The 24,310-nt window shown below is 36.4% G+C and overlaps 1 protein-coding gene across 4 annotated transcripts in view; it reads left to right on the top strand.

Annotated features, from left to right (window-relative positions):
* The first annotated feature begins 3,613 nt into the window (after positions 1-3,613).
* LOC150104622 (ATP-binding cassette sub-family B member 10, mitochondrial-like) overlaps positions 3,614-24,310 on the top strand; it is a 222,744-nt gene continuing 202,047 nt past the window's right edge. For 3 of the 4 annotated variants that reach the window (XM_090395227.1, XM_090395225.1, XM_090395228.1), the window contains exons 1-3: positions 3,614-4,231; positions 4,598-4,656; positions 21,594-21,887. In XM_090395227.1, the coding sequence (XP_090251353.1) occupies positions 21,596-21,887 (292 nt within the window). In that variant the 5' untranslated portion in view covers positions 3,614-4,231; positions 4,598-4,656; positions 21,594-21,595. Of the gene's footprint in view, positions 4,232-4,597; positions 4,657-5,313; positions 5,414-21,593; positions 21,888-24,310 lie in introns of those variants that run through there. The other variant, XM_090395226.1, reaches the window with a different exon arrangement.

Raw genomic sequence — 24,310 nt, forward strand, 5'->3', positions numbered from 1 at the left:
ATCAAAGTGCGTGAAATGGTTGAGATTATAAGTATTTAAAAAGAACGTGTAAGATATATTTTGCATGAAGAATCGCAAATGAAAAAGCTTTGTGCAAGATGGGTGCCGCACTTGCTCACAACAGATCAAAAGCGCACTCGCATGAAAATCTCTGAACAGTGCTTGGAGCGTTTTAACAAGAATGAAACTGATTTTGTGCATCGATTTATTACTATGAATGAGACGTGGATTCAGTATTACGCACCAGAATCCAAACAGCAGTCAAAACAGTGGACAAAACCCAGTTGTTTAGCACCAAAGAAGACAAAGTCGGTTCCATCAGCAAGAAAGATGATGGCATTGGTGTTTTGGGATGCTAAAGGAATTTTGTTTATTAATTATGTTGAAAATGGGTAAAACAATAACCGGGGTATATTATTCCGATATTTTAACCAGACTAGATGAAAAAATTCTTAAGAAAATACCAGGTTGCAGAAAAACAAAATCATCTTTCATCAGGACATGCACCTGCCCACAAATGTATTTTGGCAATGGGAAAATTAAGGGATCTGCACTATTAATTGTTGGAACATCCACCCTATTCGCTAGATTTCGCTTCCTCTGACTTCTATCTTTTCCTAAAATTAAAACTCTTCCTTGCTGGTCAGCGTTTTTCTTCAAATCAAGAGTTCATTGCAGCTGTAGAAGGGTATTTTGTAGATCTTACTGAGAACCACTACAGGGACGGGATAATGGCGCTATAGCATCGTTGGAATAAATGCATTAGTCTTAAGGGAGTTTATGTTGAAAAATAAAAATAATTTTGAAATTATATATTCGTTTTTTCATTGTTAGGCCGAGAACTTTTAAGATCACCCTCCTATTCAGTTTCTTTTCCAGCCCAGGTTGTTTATCATTTAAATAGATCCATCTGGTTTCGATAACTTTATTTCTTTTTATCTTCAATAAATCCACTGTCATCTTGTTGAAGACTGTCGCAGTCTTCAACAAGCGTCAGAAATTTTATTATTTTATTTATTTAGTTGCGCGTCAAAGGATGACGGCACTCCTCTTGACTCACCCAGTGGTTAGTAGAGTGGCAGTTCTGATAATCTGAAAACTGTTGAGCAAAAATGCAGCACAGCTCCATCATCGCACTAAGTATGCCCTTGCGGATTGAACGAAGAAACATTTTCAAATAAAAAAGCCAATTATTTGGCAAAACAATGAAGATATGATAACTTTCTGAGATGAGTGAATCTCCTCTGATACGATTAATTGGTTCTCACCACGCACAAATTGAATTCAACTTTTTCGTCGAAGATCTTTGAAAACTTTAAAAATTCGATTTTACTGTTTCGTATGGTTTTCATCGATGCGTATTTTGAATGTTATATATTTAGCATATCGAGAAAGTGTCTTTTTAATGGTGAATAAAAAGTATGCTATTTGAGAATTCTGAGTAATCACTGACAAAGTTAAAACAACTAATAAACTAATAAACAACTAATTAAAGTTAAACAACTGATAACAATCTACCTCTTCAATGCTGTGCTTATTCTAAATTGTATGGATGTAAATAATCTTTACGTAGAATCTCGCCTCCAAATAGGACTCCAGGGAAAGAGGATATATGTCGAGTACTTTCAGAACTTCACTGCTTTGATTATATTGTGTTGAACTTGTGATTAGCATCGCGCTGAGATAGATCCAAATGATATGTTTACTCCAACGGTTTTGTTCATCAGTGAAAAAAATACTGGGACAATATGGTCAGAAATCGCAGTGAATATTCATTACAAATAGCTCTCCCGTTTCTATTACAAAGACGATTCGTGAGACTGTATCATATTTGTCCTATGATCGGGCAAATGTGACAACTAGTTTAGAATCCCGTCTAGAACGTCAAGAAACATTTTAATATCTTTCAAGCGAAAGTGATTTAGCCACTTTTCTAGAGAATAGGTTTTCATTCTACAAAACACATAAGCCGTCTGGCGAACACATGCAATTATCAGTAATTTCATTCAATTCACCCCAACTCAACCATATCTGCAATGGTTGAGTTGGGATGAACTCTTCATGTTGTTACTCATTCCTATCCTCTTCTTTGAAGCGAATGTAGAAATGAGGCAAACAAGCATCTGCTGGTTTGTGTCATTTTCTACAGGTTTTAGGGATACCTATCTCACCGGAACACTCATGTATATTTCATGTGCTGGGAGCTCAGTTCCCGACATGTATTTATGATGCATATCAGGGGCAGCTCATGCATAGGCACTGCAGAACTGCAGAACACCCCCAAATTTCTGACCAGCGTAATGTGGCACTGTCTGTCAAGCGCAGTTCCACTGTTGTTTATATGCAGTTTGCGCCAGTAGTAGTGTTCGTCGGATATATCGGGTTTACGGAGTAAAGACGATATATCCCATGATCAACAAAGAAATACTTGAAACTGAACTTCGAGTATTCTTCAGTAGATCCGACATGCATGATTATTGTAAATGAATTGACTTGTTAACATTTATAACAGAAAATAATTTAGATTCTGCTCTTAGTGAAATTACTGTATTGATAAAAATTCCCTTGACAATTCCTATGACTAGATCAGAGTCTGAACGCTGTTTTTCAACATTAAAGAGAATAAAAACACTTCTGAGGAGCACTATGAAAAGTTAAATGCACTTGCGACGATTTCAACGGAGAAAAAATTCTTCAACAGTCACACAAACATCAAGGAAAAAGTTATTGAATTATACTAAACTCTATAATTTTATCGATAATAAACAATATTGTTTCATGTTTAATTTTTTTTTTTAATTTTTACCATAATTTTGATATTTTATCCAAACACGTATACACTATATTTACAGTGTGCATGTATATTTCGAAAGTTGCAGCAGCTCCCCACCCCCCACGATTTCAAGCCAAGAGCCGCCACTGATGCATATATAGGTTGGTCGATTGGTAGAGCCTCTGCTACTGTATTAATCGCTCGCAAAAACTTAAGCAAGCTTGCGCGAAGTTAGTAGTTGGAAGGGATCAATGGTTCGATGGTGTTGGCACACTCTCCCTCGATGAGTCTTTGGACTCCCTGAAGGTGTCATATTATTATTTTGATAATAAATACGACAAAAGACGAATAGTGTCTGTTTTGGGCTCCAAAACAAACTATTTGAATTATCCATCAGCAATGAATATGTCTGCGTTTAAGTATAGATGGGATCATAACTAACGTTGGGTCGCCATTCCCAAAAAGTTTGAATACAGTACTCTTTCTTTCTTTCTACTGAATAATCTTCTACTCCTCTATCAATTTGGACACTCCTCTCATCAGTTGCATGTTTCAATCATAGCACCTCCAATATGAGTTTTCTCCGATGAGTCTTTGACTCCATGAGGTCTTGGGGTAGTAATAATAATATTTCCTTTTATTATTCAGCTGACAAGTTATTTCTCATGTGTCAATCGCAAATGACTTAATCATTTTTTTTTTTTTTTCAGCCGAAGCATGTACTGTAATTGATTTAATTCTGAGACTGGGGAAAATAATATCGGAAATAAGAGTATCACTGTCAGTTGACGATAGAGGGCGTGTAACGCATGTGAGTTTCATCAGTTAAATTTCGGCTGATCACCTGTGTATTCGTCACTTGTTCTGTGTTTCGGATTTGCTTTTATTATTATTTTGGTATTTGTATTTCACTTTGCGACTTGATTTTATTAAATGTCGGAATTTTCACATTAAATAGCCTTTCTGTCAAATATGGAAAAATAAGAATAGGCTTAAGTTAAAAATTCCGGTTTATTTTTGAAAATTTGTTTCGCTTTAAATATCCTCAATTGTTTTGTTCGAAGAAAACTTATTGAAAGAAAAGAATATGTTAAATCCTAACGTCTTTTATTCTCCAAGGGAGTGGACACAGCTTTAACATTAATTAATTAACTTCTGGAAGACAGAAGCAAGAACTCTCACATTTTCCCCCTTTTTAATTGTACTTTTTGTTTATTTATATTTACTTATTTTTTTAGGGAGTATCTATACTTCAAATATCATTTCTTCTACACAAACATCAAATACATGTATGGTCCTAGAACTTACTATTCATGTAAATATCTGATTGAAAAGACGTAAATATGTTCATTACTTTGCATTATCCTACCCAAATACCAGGATGCAATTCTCTCAAACAGAAGTCCGTTTATGGATGACTTTAGCATATAAACTACAGAGGAAGCAGTACGAGAGAAGGTATGCCCCAAACTTTGGAATTTTTCTGAGACTTGAAATATATAAAATAATATTTACTGCACATGACACAAGCCATCATTAAAGAACCAAAAATTTGGAAGTACCCCTATATATAATCAATTTGGAATCATAATTGAGCTACTATTTATTAAGACAGCTGTAAACAATGTAATTGATCTGGCATATATTGGCAGAGTGAAGCAGCATTAAATTATTTAGCAGTTATTATTAAGGAATATTAAAGAATCATAGATCCTTTGTTAAGTGACACAAAGAAACACTTAATTCCCTTTTGTTATCACATTTTTGAGTATTAAAAATACTAATAGCTGAGTTGAACTTATTTATTTATTTATTTTTTTATAGGTTACCCACAAGAACAGCTTAACTTATAGTACAGTACAATGGTAATACTCAGCCAATAGGTAATATTTTGGTTTAGTAAATTTGACATGTTGCAAAGGGTCATATCTTCCAAATGGGAGAATTTTTTTTTTTTTAATTATTATGATTATTATACAGTTATCTCTATGAAGTTAGAAAATTCATCTCAAGAAACCCACACTAACCTTTATGCTCGGGAAGCAACTACTTCTGGCAATTCATTCATGAAAAATTTATTTTGTGTCAAATTACACCCCACACAAGTGATTAAACTAGCTATCACCAGGTTAGTCATTTGTCTCTAGATCCTTTCCACCATCTCCTGATCTGAATGAAACCTAGGTCACCAGATGCACAGTAGTCAAGATGTGGCCAAATCATATTCTTATAAAGAGGGATAATAACTTCCTTATCCTGTCAGTTTTTTTTTTTTTCAATATCTAATTAGGCCTTTTAACTACGATTACACATATTGCTACAAATTCTACAAATGTTCAGCTTTGAAATAATGTTTGATCTTCAATATCCTCTTTTCCTGTGTCCTTTTAACTATTTTGCCAACTTTTGCAATGTGCCATCTGAACTTCAACTCTCTCTTCACCATTACCATCAGTCCCTAACTTCATCAGTTTCCTGAAATCTAGTCGATCTGATACACAGAATGCAATCTTTTCAACCTAAAGTGCATAACCTTACATTTTGCAACATTATTTGCAATATTTAGCTATCTTCAACTTTTATATTATCTTTGGTGTTAGGTGATAAACAAATGTGACAGTGTGTTATCAAATTAAAAAGGTACCTGTTTACTAAAATTTGATTATAGAAAGTGTGCCAATTGATAATATTTTTTATAATTTTTATATTAAAAAGCAGACATCTAAAAAAAAAGTTTAGTTAAAAAAAAAGGTAGCAATTTACAAAAAAAAAAAAAAAAAAGAAAGGAAGAAAATTGCAAAAGTTCTGTTTACCAAAATTGATTTAGAAGAGATTCTGATTTATGAAACAAGTGCAGAATTATTATTATTTTATCTGTGGAGCTAAAGACTCACTGATTGTTTAGTTGATACAATTATGATAAATGACTAAGCTATCCATATCATCTACATGTCATATCAGTTAAGGTATAGTTTGCTTGCGTCATGTTTATAATACTGAGCTTGACACATTCTTAGCATTCAGAACACATTTAGGCAATTCATAATTTCCTGATACCTCCAAGGAGTCCGAAGACTCATCGCGGGAGGACATCTTCAACTGTCTCTACACCTTACTACGAATCAACGCCATCTATCGCCCACCTCCAACACCACCACAACTAGTAATTTTTGTCTGTAAATTGCGTGTGTTCTGAAGGGCCGATTTGTACGTATGCGGGATGAAAAACCCGAGTTTCCGGGAGAAAAAACCCTACTACCTCCGTATGAGATCGGCTAACTCACCATCGATTGAAATCGACCAGATAAAGATTCCTCCCGCGACGAGAATCGAACTTAGGCCTATTCCAATCGAAGGGCGCAATGTACCGTCGTTCTTCCAATTGTGCTACGGAGGCGCTTATTATCTCCTCACATTCTAAACGATGATACTGAGAATAATGTTTAAGGCATTGGTTGCAGAAAGTCTTGAAGCTTACATGGTTTATTTATTGAAAGTAGGATGAATAGAGTATACCATCAGCAAATGTTGAAGATACAGTAATCCCTCGATTAATGTGCCCCTGATTAGTGCACCATTTTTTTTCGATACCCATATTCGATTAGTGCGCCTATATACATCTTAAAAATAAATGTTACAGATTTTTAAAATTTTCTATCTATACATTTTTATGGCTAACTATTTAAAAAAATCACTCACCAGAATGAAATAATTTAGTTACCGATTTAAAACATTTTACAAAGTTATTTTTAATGGCATACTACACTACTTCCATGTATACTATGTTCCAAATTTTTACCGCCTTATGTCATTTATGACATATGCTATAGTACGATCACGGATCTGAGACCCTCCACACTTCTGTGCATGATAGAAGGTGAATCCATTTCCGATAATAGGGTAATCAATCCGTCTTCTGGGATGAGTTGTTTATTATTACACGTCGGAAAATTAACTTCTCTTTTATGATCATTATAGTTTTTAAAGTGGTAATTATTTTGCTTGTATAACAGTTGGGAAATTTTATCTATAAAGCACGTGATTTTGCGTGTTGGCGACCAATTCATACGTCCTTCATTTCTTTCTCCCCTTCAATGATAACATCCAAAACTTGATTAAATCTCATTCTGAAGAATTGAGTGATTCTGACCTGCTAAATTTAGATGCACAGCAGGAAGATCCCGAAGAATATGAAGAAAATTTAACCACTGATAGTCAGCCAAAAGAGATTTCACAGAAACAATTTGAAAACATTTTTCGTACAATCGAAGTTTTTAAGCAGCAATGCTTAGAGGCTGACCCTGATGAGAGAGAAACAGCAAAATCTGCAGAAGAGTAGAAAAGGCAATAGGGCCATACCGTCAGTTTTATGGAAAAAAAAAAAAAAAAGAAAGAAACAAAATGCCTGCCAAACTACGTTAGCTCAATTCTTTGTTAAGAAGTAAAATAATAAAATTTATATTCTGAATATGTTTTATTGTCTTTCAGCTTCATGGTTTTCCTTTAACTAGGCCCTGAGACATACCTTAATTTATAAAAAGATTAAGGGTCAAGAAAAGAAATTTGAGGAACGAATTATACTTTTTCCCATAGGTTATTATATTCGATTAGTGTGTTTTCGATTAATGTGTCTGTTTTAAAGAACGTATTAGGCGCACTAATTGAGGGATTGCTGCACTAAAATTGTTAATAAATTACAATAATATTTTACATTCCAAAATATTGCCAATGGCAGGCTTATAATAATAATAGTAATTATAGATGTTTATTACTTTAAATGGTTCCAGATAATGTACAAGACCTGAATAAAAATAAATTGCACGTTTGCATGCATTAGAGCATGACTAATGCTAGAGCATGAGATTGAAAGACTGCAGAAACATCAAGAGCCCAGTTGAACTGAAAAAGAGGTCGGAAGCCAAAAATAATATTAAGAATAATTGAGAAAATGAGCTTAAGCAAATAATTATTTATGGAAATTCTATAATAGGGGAGTTCTCATGAAAGTGCTATAAAATCTCGTTTCCCTGGCATAAAAATTAATATTAGTAATTCTGTCAGAATGCAGAAAGCAGGGTGTAAGAATTGATTGTTTTGGCTGTAACCAATGACTTGAGAGGTGAGAAGTATTGTATGAGGGAGGATGTGAAAGAGTTAGTGGAAGAAGTGAAAAAGAAGAGCGAGTGGATGAAGTTTTGAGTCTGCTTCCATGCTATGATAGAAGCAAATTCAGAAGGAAAGTAATGATAGGTAGTGATTCAGTATGCAGATTGTGCAGAAGAAATGTTGTCAAGTTTATGGACCTATGGTCTGAGTTTGATGGAAGTAAAGATTTGTACAATGCTGATGGATTGTACTGAAATGGATTTGGAGTTAGGTGTCTTAGGGTGGGTGTAGACAAGTGTGTGTGTGTGTGTGTGAAAGCACCTTTGAAACAAACGAGTGTGTGAATGAACAAAAAATACAGACTCTAGTCTCTCAGGCAACAATGTGAAATGGAGTAGTCAATTAAGGATGTAAGATGGTTGGGGACCTAAAGTGATGATCAGGAATAAGAGAGAAGACTTTTTGACATTGGTTAGTGCAACCTCACCAAAAGTTATAGGCATTAGCATTAGTGAGACTTGGTTAACAGCAGACGACATAGTTACAGGGAGAGAATATGATGAATTTAGCATTTTCAAGGAGGACAGAGTAAACAGGACAGGGGTGGGATACTACTGATGATTACCAGATGAGTTGCAGCCAGCAAGAGTAGCATTCAGGTGGCAGTTCTTTTGAGTCAATTTGGTGTGAGACCGATGCGGAATTTAGTCTCTCAGGCAGGCAACAACATCAAATGGGATTTTGGCATTGGTTAATACAACCTCGACAAAAGTTATAGTAATTAGTGAGACTTGGCTAACAGGAGTTTGTTAGCCAAACTAGGAAATTGAAATAATATTTACCCTCTTGACCTTGGATATCCAAGATCAGGAGGGTAAATTAGATGGATGAATAGTATCATTAAGCGTTAGCTGCAAAAAAAAAAAATGTTTTGGAGGTGTATAAGGAGAATGGTGACCAGCTAACTCCTTAACTCTTCCACATGATACCGGGATGATGTGGAAGACATGCATCAGGATTAGGCAAGAAAGGTGACCAGCATGGCAAGGAAGGCAAAATCAGGTTATGAGAAGAAATTAGCTGAACAGGATAAAGTATAAAATAAAATTGGTCGCTGCTGTAGGCCACATGGTGCCAGGGATGATGTCAAAGACATGCATCAGCATTTAAGTACAATGAGTGCAAGCTGAGTAATTATTATGGGGGGCCTTCAACTTCGGAGACATAGATCAAGAGGGAAGTTCACATGGCAGAATGGAAATGGAATTTATGCACTTACTGAGAGAGAGAGATAATTACTTGAAACAGAATGTAATGGAGAGGCTTTTGGTATGAGAGTGTTGGATCTTGTTATAGGGTTCTGCTGGATAACTGCAGTCCATAACTAAAGTAGCTACATTGTCTCTAATTGGGGAAAGTGATCATGTGGTCTTGGCTTGGCAGGTAGCAAAACATATGGAAATACCAGTTAGGAAAGGGTATATGTGCAACTATAAGGCAGGTGATTATGATACACTTAGGATTAGGAGCCAGTTTGATGCAGTACCATTGGCATCAAGTTCTGCAAGAGAAGGATGTTCACAGTGCATGTGGGATAGTTAAGGGATATCTGGATGTAGCAATATCACACTGTATATCCAAGGTCAAGAGGGAAAATTGAATAGGAGTTAGATGGATGAGTAGTTGTAGTATTAAGCATGAGCTGCTAAAGAAAATGTTGTGGATTGCAGCTATGGGATTGGATGGGATATCTGCTTGCATTTTAAGACAATGTGCAGGAGAACTGGCTATGCCTTTGACTAGGCTGTTTAATTTAAGTCAACTCTGGCATAGTCTCAAGAGAGTGGAAGGAGGGTAAAATAATTCCTTTGCATAAAGGAGGATCTAAGTATGTGGTAGCAAATTAAAGACGAGTCAGTATCTCAGGAGTGGTGGTAAAAGTATTGGAAAAGTTGGTCAAAAATAGTATTCAGGAATGAGTGTATAAGAATATGATACTCTATGAGAGGCAATATGGCTTTATGAAGGGTAGGTCATGCCTTAATAATCTATTAACTTTTTATAATAGGGTGAAGCTGAGTTGGATAAAGGGAATGGCTATATGATGATACTGCTGCATTTCACAAAACCATTTGCGAAATGCAGATGACTGATGGACAAATTTCAAAAAGTAGTATATGGAAGAGCAGAATCCAGGTGAGTGCAGGTGACTAGTAGTGTGCTTAAGGGCTCTGTATGTGGACCACTATTGTTTAATTTTACATAAATAATATAGAAAATAATTTGAAGGGATATATTGAGTTATTTGCTGATGATGCAAAGTTGGGTAAGGTAATAGTTAATCAAGGTGATGTAGAGAGCTTGCAGGATGATATTTGTATAGGTTGACAGTATGGCAAAACATAATGGATGTCAATTTAATTTAGAAAAGTGTAAAGCTGTGCATTTTGGTATACAAAGGTTACAAACTGTACTCCAGGAAAATGAACATGGTCTTTGGAATGCTCTGAATATGAGGACAGATTGAGGGTTTTTGTGGATTGCAAAAGTTGTTTGATAGGTGAAAAAGGGAGGACATGATAGATACATTTAAGCTACTTAAAGGATTTTATGATTGATACAGGGAAAATGTTTCAGCACTTGGACTAGAGAGAGGAGAACAAGAGGTCATCTGTTCTGCTCCTAGAAGTTCAGTAAGAACTTCTAGGAGCAGAAGTCCTAAGCCTTCGTTGGAGGCTTAGGACTCCATGGAGGTGCCTGTGCAATAATGATAATAATAATTTATGATAAAGACAATGAAAATAGGTATTAACACTGAAAACATCAATGGTGTCCTGAATGGAGAACCTTTAGAACAGTTTAACATTTCAGCTATTTAGGCACAATTTTTATTGACGATGGCAAAATAAATCTGGAGTAGCAAACAGAATTAGCAAAGCTGGTGTGATAGGAAGTCAACTGACTTAATTTATATGGAATAAAAGAGAAATTAGTCAGTACATTCAACTAGCTGTATACAAGACACTTTTCAAACCAGTTTTAGCTTATGGATCTCTGAGCTAGGCTAGAAATAAAACACTAGATCAAAGGCTGAAGACCACAGCTATGAGAGTTCTGAGAATGAGGGACGAACAGATGACAGCAGTCACTGAATCATATTAAAAGCAAAGTTATGAGGTCTGTTCAAAAAGTTCCAGGAAAGTCAATTTGTTTAAATTATTTACAAAAGCTTATGAGCTAATAGAACAGATCCCCTTAAAATATTTTCCTTCTTTCCCAATACAGTATTCCCAACAATTTCTCCACTTTTGACTGTTCTAAAGGAATGACTTTGAGTTGCTGTGTTGCATTCTGTGTAATTTCATTTACATCTTGAAGCTTTCATCTTGTAAGTGTTTTAGCTTAGGGAATAAGTCAAGAGGACCAAATCTGGTGAATAGGCTGGGTGAGGTATGACTGGTGTTCTTTTGAGTTAGAAACTTACGAATTTGAAAGAACTGAATAATCTGAACTCTCAGCACAAACTTTGTAGTAGTCTTTCATTTCCAAATCTGTCAGAATTTGATGTCAGGATCCTGCAGGGATTCCTGTTTCACAGGCTAGCTCTCAAACAGTAATTATCTGATTCTTGATGACCTATCACCAAACAGGAGCCATCAAATCATGGGTGCAGGATTTTGATGGTCATCCAGATCAAGAGTCATCGTCATTTGAAGTTTGAACATCTTTAAACCCTTTGAACCACTCAAATGTCTTTGAGGTGGCTTGTTGGATTACTGGTAGGAAGTTCATAATGATGAACTTCCTACCAGTAATTCTATCATAATATCCTTTACATCTGGTTAGGATACAAATCTGCAATATGATGATATGTGTATATATGCAAATACAAGTACATGCACTTACATATATATAACATATATATATGTGTATATATAAATGCATGTATTTGTATGTTGCCAAAAGTGTCTGGACACCCCCATAGCTCTATGTTGCTTTGCTCGACACAGTCCTATAAGCATAGGCACATGAGGATTAGCAGTGCAGACATTCTTTGCCATCAAGATGAGTGAATGAAAAGAGTTGAGTCCATTCGAACATGGCACAATAGTCATAGGCCGCAAATTCGGTCCGAGAGATTTCTGCCACATTGCATGTTCCCTGTTCTACTGCCAGCGAGGTTAGTCATGAAATGTGATGAAACCACCAAATCCCTCCCCTGAACTGGTAGGCCCAACAAATGGACAAATGTCAAGCATGTTGTCACAGTAAATCATCAGTCAGCCTTAGCAACCATCACAAATGACTTCCACATGAGCTCTGGAATGCCAGTGACAGAACTGTTCATCAGGATGTGTATGTTCTTGGGTTTCACAGCATGTTAGTCACAGCATGACCATGAAATATATATTTCATGGTCATGCTGTGACTAACAAGCCCTTGATTACAGCTGCCAATGCTCAGTAGGAATGATGCAAACAACCACCATTGGACTGTGGATCAATCGAAGAGGGTCCTGTGAAGCGATTAATTGCAGTACATGATCTGGCAATATACAATCGATGTGTCTTGACCTGGTGAATGATACTCACAGGAATGTCTTATGTCGACCCTGAAATTTGGAGGCAGTAGTAATGGTCTGGGGCCTGTTTTTCCTGGTTTGGACTAGGCCTATTGATTTCTGTGTCCAGAATCTTTAAATGCTTGTGCCTACCATGACATTTTGGACAATTCCATTCTTCCCAAACTGTGACAACAGTTTGGAATATGCCCATTCATGCATCAGTATGATAATGCACTTGCACATATCAGCAATGGCCCATCTCTGTGGTTTGCAGACATGGAGGTGGAAGAACTGAACTGGCCAGTCCAGAGTCCTCGCCTCAACCCTGTTGAACATCTTTGGGATGAGCTGTAGCAAAGTTTTCATGGCAGACTTACTCATCCAACTAACACTCATTAGCTGTTAGCCATACTACAGGAGGAATGGAGACAAATTCTAGCAGCAGTTTACAGAACATAGTGGAGAGTCTTCCCCAAAGGGTAACTGTTGTAATAGCAGTGAAAGGATGCCCTACAACAGTGGTGTTCAACCATTTTTACTACGTGAGCTACTTTTCTATAAAAAGTTATTTGGCGATCTACTCTCTTATATAGATCACGTTCCCAGAACCTGATATCTGATTACACACAAATAAACAACTAAAAAAAAATACACAACTAAAAATTTTATTTGTGTATTTAAAAATTTATTTATCACTTTTAATTATTTTAATACAGCAAAAAGAAAAAAAAAAACATATATTGGAATAAAATATTTATTTCTCTATTTTGGAAAACTAAAGTTAAAAAAAAACAACAGAATGATTACAAACTCACAAATTACAGGAAATGCTGGTTGATTTAAAAAAAAAAAAAAAAAAAAAAAAGTTAATGTGAAATTTGGCATTGTTTGGGCCTTGAAATATTTTCATAGTTAAGTTGATATGAAGAAGTGGCCAATCACAGACAATCATCCAAATGATCATTTGTAATTTGGTTTCTTAATTGATTTTTTATGACAGTCATATTTGAAAGAGTGGATTCTGACAAGTATGTCGATCTGAAACATGACAGAATTTTTCGCGCAATATTCAGTTATTCAATTTTCAGTTAATATTGGGAATTTTTCATGTGCATGCCTCCAAATGACTTCATTGTTTATTGATTTTAAATGTAAACTATTCTGAATGTTTATTATCTTATGTTGTACTTCAGCTTGGTTAATATCAAACAGTCCACTAATTTTATTTGAAATTTCTGTGATATTCAAGTTTTCTTGAAATGGATTATTGATAAAAGATACAATCATTTCTGTTTTATTAAAATCTTTATATGTTGAATTTATTTGTTCCTCAACTAATTCTATTTCACAAATCAATTCTTTTAAATCATAGCAAAGCATTTCTTGATTTTGTTCAAAAAATATTTAATAAATATGAGAGATGTCTAAATTCGCGGTCATTTATATATTTCTTTAATAATAGTAAGTATTGTTGGAAAGTTTTTATTATTATCCCGGGCAACTCCAAGGAGTCTACAGACTCATCGAGGGAGGCCCTAACATCATGTCAAGAACAACTATTCAACATTCACACAGTATCTATCATACCTTATCTTGAACTCATTCATGGTCGTAGCATCCATAACAGACTCTGGCAGCTTATTCCACTTATTCACCACTCTCCAAGTAAAAAACCTAGCTCTAACACCCTTGTTAACCACATTCTTACCCAGCTTCCATGCATGGCCCCTAGTCCTCCCACCACCAGTCCTGTTTTCAAAAATATCTTCTGGATTAATCTTATAGAAACCCTTTAGTAATTTGAATATCTCAATCATATCACCCCTTTCCCTCCTGTTGACCAATTTTTGCAACCCACAAATCTTCAACCTGTTCTCATAAGGTTCATTCCACAGCCCTGCTATCATCTTGGTCACTCGTCTCTGTATCTTCTCCACTTCCTCCCCCATCACGAAGAAACCCCTGGAACCCATAACTGGGCACAGTAGTCCACATGGGGTCTTATCAAGGCTCGATACAGAGGAACAATAACTTGTCACTGCATGTTAAATTTTTTTCAGAAACCAAGTGATTTGACGAGCTGATTTAGCCACTTTTGCAATGTGCCCCTAAACTTTAATTCTCTATCCACCAACATTCCCAAATCCCTGGCCTCATCAATCTCCTGGAGTACGGTTTCACCAATGCGATATACTGCTGCTATTCTTTTCACCCCAAAATGCATAACCTTACACTCTGCCACATTAAATTGACATCCATTTTTCCTAGCCCAGTCCTACAAACTATCCAAATCATCCTGTAAAATTTTGACATCCTGTGCACTCACAATTGCTCTACCCAACTTTGCATCATCAGCAAACAAGTGATCACTTCCTCTCTCAGATCCTTTCCTATATCATTGATGAACAAATTGAAAAGTGGTGGTCCAAGAACAGAGCCCTGCGGCACTCCACTGGTCACAAGCCGTCTTTTAGACTGAACTCCTGAATAAACCACTCTCTGGTATCTCTCCATCAACCACCCTCCTATCCATTTCACCAACCCTATATCCATCCCCATCTGCTCTAGTTTACTGATTAGGGTTCCATGTGGTATCCTGTCAAAGGCCTTGGCAAGGTCCAGTAGAACCTTGAGAGCCGTCACTGTGTTATAAAACGTGAGCAAGTTAATGAGGCATGATCTACCCTTCACAAAACCATGTTGTCCCCCATACAATATCCCATTTTCATCTATCCAATCCTGTATTCTTTTCTTGACTAATTTCTCTAAGACCTTAACAATGATTCCTGATATGCTAATCGGTCGGTAATTTACAACAGCAGTCTTGGAACCACCTTTATGCAGTGGAACTATTTTCCCCTCTTTCCATCCCCTCAGGACTAACCCAGACCCGAGACTCAAATTAAACAAAATGGTCAAGGGTACTGACAATTCTTTAGCTGCTTCTCGTACAACACGAGCTGGTATACCATCCAATCCCACAGGTGTATTGACATTGAGGTTATGCAATAGACTACTCACCTCCACTTCATTCACCACAATTCCCGTATTATCTACTGGTTCATTCATTTCTGCAATGTCACCACCTGGATAATGTATTCTTGCAAAGTGCTCACTCAGTAACTCAACTATATCAACTGATTCAGTTACCTCCCTACCATCGGCATTCTTTAAAATCATTCTTCCATATACATTGTTCCTTTTACTTGCAACATATCGAAAAAACCGTTTAGGATTCTCTTTAGCCTGCATGGCCAATGTTCTTTCGTAATCTTTTTTGCTTTTCTTACCACACTCGTTACCCTTCTGGCCTGCGCTTTATACCATTCATGTGCCTGCCGGTCACCTTTCTCCTTAAATTCCCTCCATAGTTGTTTCTTTTTTTTGCAGCTCAAGCTTAATGGTGTTATTCATCCATTTAACCCCTACTTGATTTATTATTCGGACTCTGGGTAGACAGTCAGCCATTGCTTCATGCAAACACTTCTTAACTGCCTCCCATGCACTATCAACTTCTAATCCTTGCAGTTGTACATGCCATGGCACTGAACCAATCAAACTCCTAAGCTTGTCATACCTTCCAGCCCGATAATTCCACATGTACCCTGTCTTAATTGTAAATACCACACCTTTAGCCACCTCCCAAGTCAAGACTACGATCACTCTCACCAATTGGTGGCAATGTGGTCATATTTGTTACAGCCAAATCCTCAGATGCAATTACTAGATCAAGCACTCTCTGAACCCTAGTATTTTCCATTACATGCTGTCGCAGATAGTTATCCCTTAATAACTGCATAAAATCCAATTCCTTCCTCCCATGTGTACTCTCCTCACTCCGATCAATGTGACCATAGTTGAAATCTCCCATAATGATTACCCTCCTTCCACTCATTTCTTCTGTTTGCTGGAGACATACTATCTCCACCATCTTTTCCATCACCTGGTCTATAGCAGTACCCAATTATATATTTTGTTCTGCTAGCCACAATCTCACATCAAATGGCCTCAAATGTGCTCTTTTCTCTATCCTGCAATTCAACTTCTATTCTCCTTGGCTGCAGCTCATCAGCTATCATCAACAATACTCCTTCCCCCCATTTTATTCTCCCTGTCATTCCTGAACACACTATACCCATCACATTCAATCCCACTAGATATATCATCTACAGTCAGCCATGATTCACTAATGCCAATAACCTGTGGTCTGGAAGTGCCAACCTTGGCCAAAAACTCTTCCTTCTTGTTCCTAATACTCGCATTAGTGTACATGAATTTAAGACCCCCAATAGCCCCATCCCTACCTTGATGCCTTATATTAACTATCCCATTCTGATTTGTTGTCCTTATTCGCTCGGGCATATTATACTCATTCATATATTCAACTGCCTCTCTAAGGTCTGTATATCTACCCCCCCCTTTAATAAATCTAGTTTCCCTGATTTTGCACCACTTTTTCAAGTCTCCTTACACCGTATCCATTCAAATGCAAGCCATCCATCTTATATAGATCCTTTCGCCCATCGAACTCACTCCACACGTCCACAAATTCCACACCACTCATCATACATAACCCACACATAAAAATCATTTGCAATTATGGCCCTCCTCTTAAACACTTCACTGTCATACCGCAGCAAAAGACTAATCATCCTAACTCTCTCACTCTTTTCTTTTGCTACCTCAAACAATTCATTCAGGTCCTCTATCATTTCTATTTTATCTCCTTTCAAATCATTCGTGCTTGCCACAACAATCATTTCTTTCACCCTTTCCTTTTGCTCTCTAATAGACTCAGTTACATCCTTTATGATTGCACCAGGTTGGTACGATTTTGTCAATTCTCTACTAACACACACCTCGTACTAACGAGTTTCCATACAGCACTCTCTCTCCTTCATTTTGTTTACGTTCACACTCATATGCTTATTTTTACTATCATACTTTTTATTATTGGCTGGTACACTCAGTCGACTTTTGTTCATACGCTCTAGCTGCTGCTTTGCCCTTTGTATCGCTCCGCTCAACAACGCGATCTCACTCATTGCATCTATCTCATCTTTTTTATTCTCTGTAAAACCATTAATTTGCTCTGAATTAATACCATCATTCAGACTTTCTATATTCATGCCCTCACAGTTCTCTGGTACAACCTTGCCATTTCTTGTTATATCACTATTTTCTTCATTCTGAAGTTTGACAAAAAATATCACACTCATGACCTAAAATACACTTTAATTCCTCATTCTCCTTACATTTTCTACACACATTTACTCCTTTATTATCATCCAACCATACTCCGACCGCACCCAGCAAAGCATACATTTCACAGATAGTACACTGAATCATCTCCTTTATATTACCGTTATTGAATAAAGATGGTGAACTATCATTACTGGCCGCCATTTTCCTTCATACCGGAGGAGCCATACTTACTTCTACGTATTTTATCAAATTTTAAAATGAAACACCAAAAACACAGACACACTAAGATACGTAAGGCAAACAAAACTATGTAATATTCAATTAAATTTATCAACGATAACTTAAAATAACACTTATCTTATCAGGAGCTCTCACAAACACAAACGACTACGAATCCCTCTAGCGGCAAATTGCTTAATTTAAATTTAGAGTTAAATAAAAGATGTAACAACCATCTTTTATCACTCAGTTGTGGATAAATATCTCCTTTTTCATCAAGAAAAATTTTTATATCGTTAATTAATACATGAAATCTTTTTAAAAATTGACTTCTACTGAGCCAGCGAACATTATTGTACAACAGAAGTTCCCTATCATCATCCGCCTGTAATTTAAATAACCGCCATTGCAGGGCTTTTCCTCGAACAGAATTTGCAATTTTAAATGTCATATCCAAAACATCTTTTGTGTTTAATCTTTTACTACACAGTACTTGTTGGTGAATAATACAGTGGTACATTAAAAAATCTGGATATTTGTCATCGTTTTTACATAATGAAATGAGGCCTTATATATTACCTATTGCAGGAGCACCATCAGTAGTAATAGACACAAGTTTAAAAAGCGCGTTTGTGTTGTTTCATAAATTCATCAAATGCCGAAAAAATGTCTTCTTCCCTAGTCTTTCCCAATAATGGTATAATTTTCAAAAGTTCTTCTTTACTTGAATAATCTTGAAATACCATGCGAATAAATACCATTAACTGAGCAATATCAGTGAAGTCGTTTGATTCATCAAATTGTAATGAAAATGCAACATACTGGTGAATGTCTGACATTAACCTGGCCTGGAAACTTTTTTCCGGCAATTGGAACTCTTCCTTTCAGCAATTTGAAACCTTGTCTGCAGCCTAGAAGTCTCTCTCTAGCGATGTCTCGAATCAAGAAGCTCCTTTCTGGAAGCAGGTAACTCCTCTCTCAAGCAACATGGATCCAGGCAGTCTCTCTGATGGCGACTCTCGACCGGGCGGCCTCTTCTCTGACAGCATTTCTGGAACCGGGACCCCTTCTGCTTGCTTCAGTCCCTTTTTATTAGGCCTCCTCTGAGACCTCGCATGAAGTTTGGCAACCCCCAAAGAATTAGTGTGAGTCTTTCATCTTAAGTTTCAAGTTCGGCACACCTTTTGTTCTCCTCCGCTTTCTTTTGATTGCAAGTTGCCGGCCATCGGAAAGTTGTGTGAACTCTTTCTGACTGACTTTGGAGATGTTTACACTTAGAGCCTGCAAGCCTTTCTCATACATGCAAGTTTCAGTAACAATCTTTCTAATGCCGCCATGTATAGCTTCAGCTACAAAAACATTGCCTTTGTTTTTAACACTCTAACATATTCTTATTAAAGCAGTATATACAGTTAGCTTCAAAAGAGTTATCTACAAAAACATCTAATACAAACTATACCGAGACAAACAAAGTTTAATTTTTTACAATATTCATGTGGGACTTAACCTAAGTAAAAAATCGATGTAATGTGCTTTGAAATGTTTATTATTTAAGCTACAATCAAGTTTTTACACTTTGCTTATAATCATATTCACTCGGTGTGTTGTTTGACTTCCACCGATCCAAATTAATTCATTTACCCATAAGAAAATTACTGATTTGACAATTTTAACGAAAAATAAATAAACAATAGCAATACACTTAAAGCAAATTAAAAATAATACAAAATAATGATAAATAAAATATTATGTTTTCAGTTTTAATTAAATTTGTAAGTAAGGAGAAATACACGAGATCGAACAAAAATCGCTCCGCGATCAACGGGCTTGAACACCTTTGCCCTACAGCATATTGTCCCAATGCTGTAGTGATGGGAAATACAAACAGTTGCTGTCCAAACACAAAAGTGTCTGATAGCATTTAAATATCGGTAAGAATCGGTAAAAACGCTGTATTTGCAATAAGTGAAATCTTAATTTTTTTGTTTTTTATTTAAAAAAAATATATTGATTCTGATGGGTTTAGTTTTGTGGTTTTCTTCTGAAAAATTCAGTCTACTGATCCTTAGAAGCCTAAAGGAAGGAGAATATTTCTGTCCATGGACACCATAATGAATAAATAAATGAAAAAAAAATTTCAGATTTCTCTATGAACTTTTTTTTTGGGGGGGGGGGTAATAAATAAAGAAAAATTGTAACTTGATTTTTATTCAAATGGCAGCAGATTCCACTAGTCGTATAACATAAAATAAGAGACAATAATACTACTACTACTGCTGATGCTGTTGAAACAAACAAAAAAAAAAAAAAAAAGGTGCAAGAGCACAAAGCATATCCACACATTTAAAACATGGTTTTTACAAAATTTTAAGTATATATTTAAACTGAGAAACAAACACCAAATGAAATGCATATATAATATTTAGCAAATTGCATTTACTATATATAGGATAATAGACTTTGTTATGGCTTTAATTAGCAGCTTAAACTACAAGCTATTTCTAAATTTTACGTATAGCATATCATGGTGTAATACTGGTGAAATAAATTCTCATCCTCAATCGATATTGCAGTCTTCTTGTTTAGGTTAATCTTATAAATTAAGATGCCAAGAAATTTATATTCGTGGATTAATTCTTTATTCAACTGTAAGCAAACAACGTTTGTATGTGAAGTATCTTCACAACTAGGCTACTTGTATGTAGAAGTAATGACCACATCAGTTGCCTTGGTATCCCATAATGTAAAGCACACATCTTTACAGATGTATAATGCTATGCATCATGGGAAGGGCCTCTACCCTGACTAGTTTTGACCTTTATTAAGGTATATTTATATGCAGGGATGCCTCTCCAAAAATCCTGAGTGATCTACAAGATCACTCTAAATTTTACTAAGTGATTCTAAAGAATCTCTGCTAAACTCATTATTCTTGACCTGAATCGCTCCAGGACAGAAAACTCAGCAGTGGTTCCACCCAGTGACAGGAAAAAACCTGCCACTGAGTAGTAGTACCACTCTACTCTCCATGAAGTAAGCAAATCCAATGACAAACATTAATAAACATCATCAGTGAGAGCCACACCCAGAAGAGATACCAAGGTTGAAGTACTGCAGAAGTCACATATTTTGCATATACAAGTAGTCAAAAGATGTCGCACCTTTTCGTCAAAATACCCTGGATTAATGATAGATGTTGAAAGTTTTTCATGTCATTATACTAAAGATGCCAAGAGTATAATGTCTTGGCATCTTTAGTATAATGACATGAAAAACTTTCAACATCTGTCTCTAATCCAGAGTATTTTAATAAAAAGGTGCGACACCTTTTGACTACATGTATATACGAAATATGTGACTTCTGCAGTACTTCAACCTTGGTATCTCACTACTGGTCTGGGTAGTGGCCCTTCCCATAATGCATAGCATTGCACTTGTGTCTAAGGATGTGTGCTTAGTATTATGAAATGTGAAGTCATTTGCGTCTATGTACAAGTAACCTAGTCAGGAAGATACTTCATACACAAACATCGTTTGCTTACACTCGGAGAAAGGATTAAACCAAGAATATAATTTTCTGGTATCTTCAATTTATAGTATAAACATGTGGGAAAAGAAACTTTCAACAAATAGATTAATCTTACTAGGATTGATCTGTAGCTTTCAGTATAATAAAGATTACCTTGTGTATCTGTAAATATGTATAGGTCTGAATTTTCTTTGCAGATATGTATTCATCTTTGGTATTTCGTTACATGTACCAGTCCAACTTGATAATTTATGGTTATAAAGCTGTTATGCAGAAATGTTTTTCAACCCTTTCAAATCAAGGATCTCCTCTCTTTCACCATTTTAAATCATCTCATTTGCCATGCCATTATGGTAGAAAAAACAGAAACATAAATTTTATGTTAACTGAAAGAAGATGGTGTTTTTCCCCAGCAAATAAACAGTCGCCTAAAAAGAATGAATTAAAGAGACTTTTGGATCTTGCAAAGCCAGAAAAATGGAGAATATCAGGTAATTTTTTGTCATTATTGTTATTACTGTAAAATCTCATGCTGTCTAAATTATTGTGAGATGTCCAGTAGAATCTGTAAGTGTTATATCTTGCCTTACATTCATTCAGTATCATTTGCATTCATTACTCTCTTATCCCTTGATAGAAAAATCTACTCTTAATTTATATATACCAGCCACTGATTTGGAAACTTTTATTTAATACTATGTTGGACCTCCTTTAGCTCAGATTACAGCACATACCTAGTTTGGCATAGATTCCACAAAGTATTAAATTGCATCTACAACATATCAAGCATTCACCGGACAGTCTTTTAACTGGCTCAGATTTGACAGAACAGGACTTTGCTCCCAGATCTGTTTTTCTAACATGTCCCATGCATTCTCAACGGGGTTCAGATCCAGGCTTTGTGGTGGCTACTGAAGATGATGGATGTTGCTTTTATGCTCGCTGAACTACTGAACAGTTTTTGCATAATGGACAGCGGCATTGTCATCCATGAAACAGCCATCACCTGCTGGATAAAAAGTCGGCATTGTAGGATGGACTTAATAGCCAATAATGTTCAGATATACCATGGAGGACACCTGACCTTCCAGCAATATCAGGGGACCTGTTCCATACCAAGAGAATATGCCCCACACCATGATACCACCTCCAGAACCTAGAGTTGTGCTTACAAGGCAAGCTGAGTTCACTGCTCCATGGGGCTCCTGCCAAACCCTCTGCCTGCTGTCAGTACTGAAAGGGTTATACCTAGATGCATCAGACTACATGACCTTTTCCAGTGTTCCTGCACCACTGTAGATGAACTTTCTGGTTCTTCGCAGAAATCGGTGGTTTCGAAAAAGGTATGCGACTGCCAATACCAATTCTCTTGACTTCCCTGTGCATAGTTTGGTGAGATATGGGTTGGGAACAGCCTTCATTAAATGATTCAGTCAATTGCTGTGCACAGAACTTCCTGTATGCAGGAAGTTCTGTTTGTTTATACAAGCCTTCTCAGACAATGCAATCTCTTTCCCAGTCTATCTTAGGACCACATTTATGCCTTTTAGACAAGCAATGTGGATTACTTTTCTACTGATTAAACACCTGAGATATCTCTCCTTTTGAGAAGCCAGTCAGCTCTGCTGTTTTCAAAATCGTGGCTCCAGCTGGACGGGTACCTGCAATAAGTTCTTTATCGAACTCTGAAAGTTCATATTCTGAAAGATCCTTTGTTTTTTCCATTGTAATCAACTATTGACGATTACTGACCAGCAGCATTCTTAAATAGTTGCTCAAAACATGTGACCCATGTGACCAAGTATTTTGCATATGCTGTGTAAGTGATGCTTACATGCATTTGCTCTGAATAAAGGTTTCTAATTCAGTAGCCTTTGTGTACTTATCCATGTCTTTGTTGAACTTTCTGATCTCTTACTGACTACCTCCTTATCCTCCTTTGGTAAAAGCTTAAGCTAGTTTTACCACTCTATGAAGCAATGGTCCTCCCAATACTCCTCTATGGAAGTGAATGCTGGAAATTCAAAAAGGCTGAAGAGAAAAAATTATTAGTTACTGAAATGGGTTGGCAAAGGAGATTACTTGGAGTATCTCTGCTGGATCGGCTAAGAAACAAAGACATAAGAAAACAACTAAAACAAGAAATAACAATAATAGACAAAATCCAAGAAAGAAGACTGTGATGGTTTGGCCATGTGACCAGAATGGGAACAGAAAGACTACCATCTAAAGACTACCACCTGAATACAACGATGGAAGATAAAAGATCCAAAGGATGGCCCAGAATTAGATGGATAGACAAAATAAAAGAGGACCTGAAAACCAAATCACAACAAGCAACACCAAACTGGACAAGAATTGTTCAGACTCTCCCGGGACAGACAGAAGTAGAAAGAGTTCATTCGGCCTCATCATCATCCACATAGATGATGGAAGAGAGAAGAAGTTTTACCACAGGGGTGCAGACTTGAATTGTGCTTAAGACATGGATGGATTATTTCTAAAAGCCTACTCTGAATGAGCACCTTGAATCATCAGACTTGTTTATTATGTTTATTTTTTTGAAGTCCCTCCCTGCATCTCTGTTGTAAGATGTCTATATGAATCTCATCTACATCTGTATGTAGTTTATATTGAACAAAGTGCATACGGATGATTTGCTTCTTCAGTAATATGGATCATCAATATGAATTTCACCATTCTTGTTTGAGAGCTTTTGTACAACAACTTAGAGAAACTCATGTTATCGCACTCAATATTTCTAAGGCATTTGATCGTGTCTGGCATTGAGGTCTCCTGAACAAGCTGCCATCTTATGGCCTCCCTTCTACACACTGTGATTGAATTGCTAGCTTCCTCATTGGTTGTTCATTGTGTTTGTCATGGTGGATGGCTTCCTCTTATCAGATTTCCT

Source organism: Typopeltis vanoorti, chromosome 7 (genome assembly GCF_054136105.1).
Source record: "Typopeltis vanoorti isolate ZY-2024b chromosome 7, IOZ_Tvanoo_1.0, whole genome shotgun sequence".
In the NCBI taxonomy this organism is placed as follows: domain Eukaryota; kingdom Metazoa; phylum Arthropoda; class Arachnida; order Uropygi; family Thelyphonidae; genus Typopeltis; species Typopeltis vanoorti.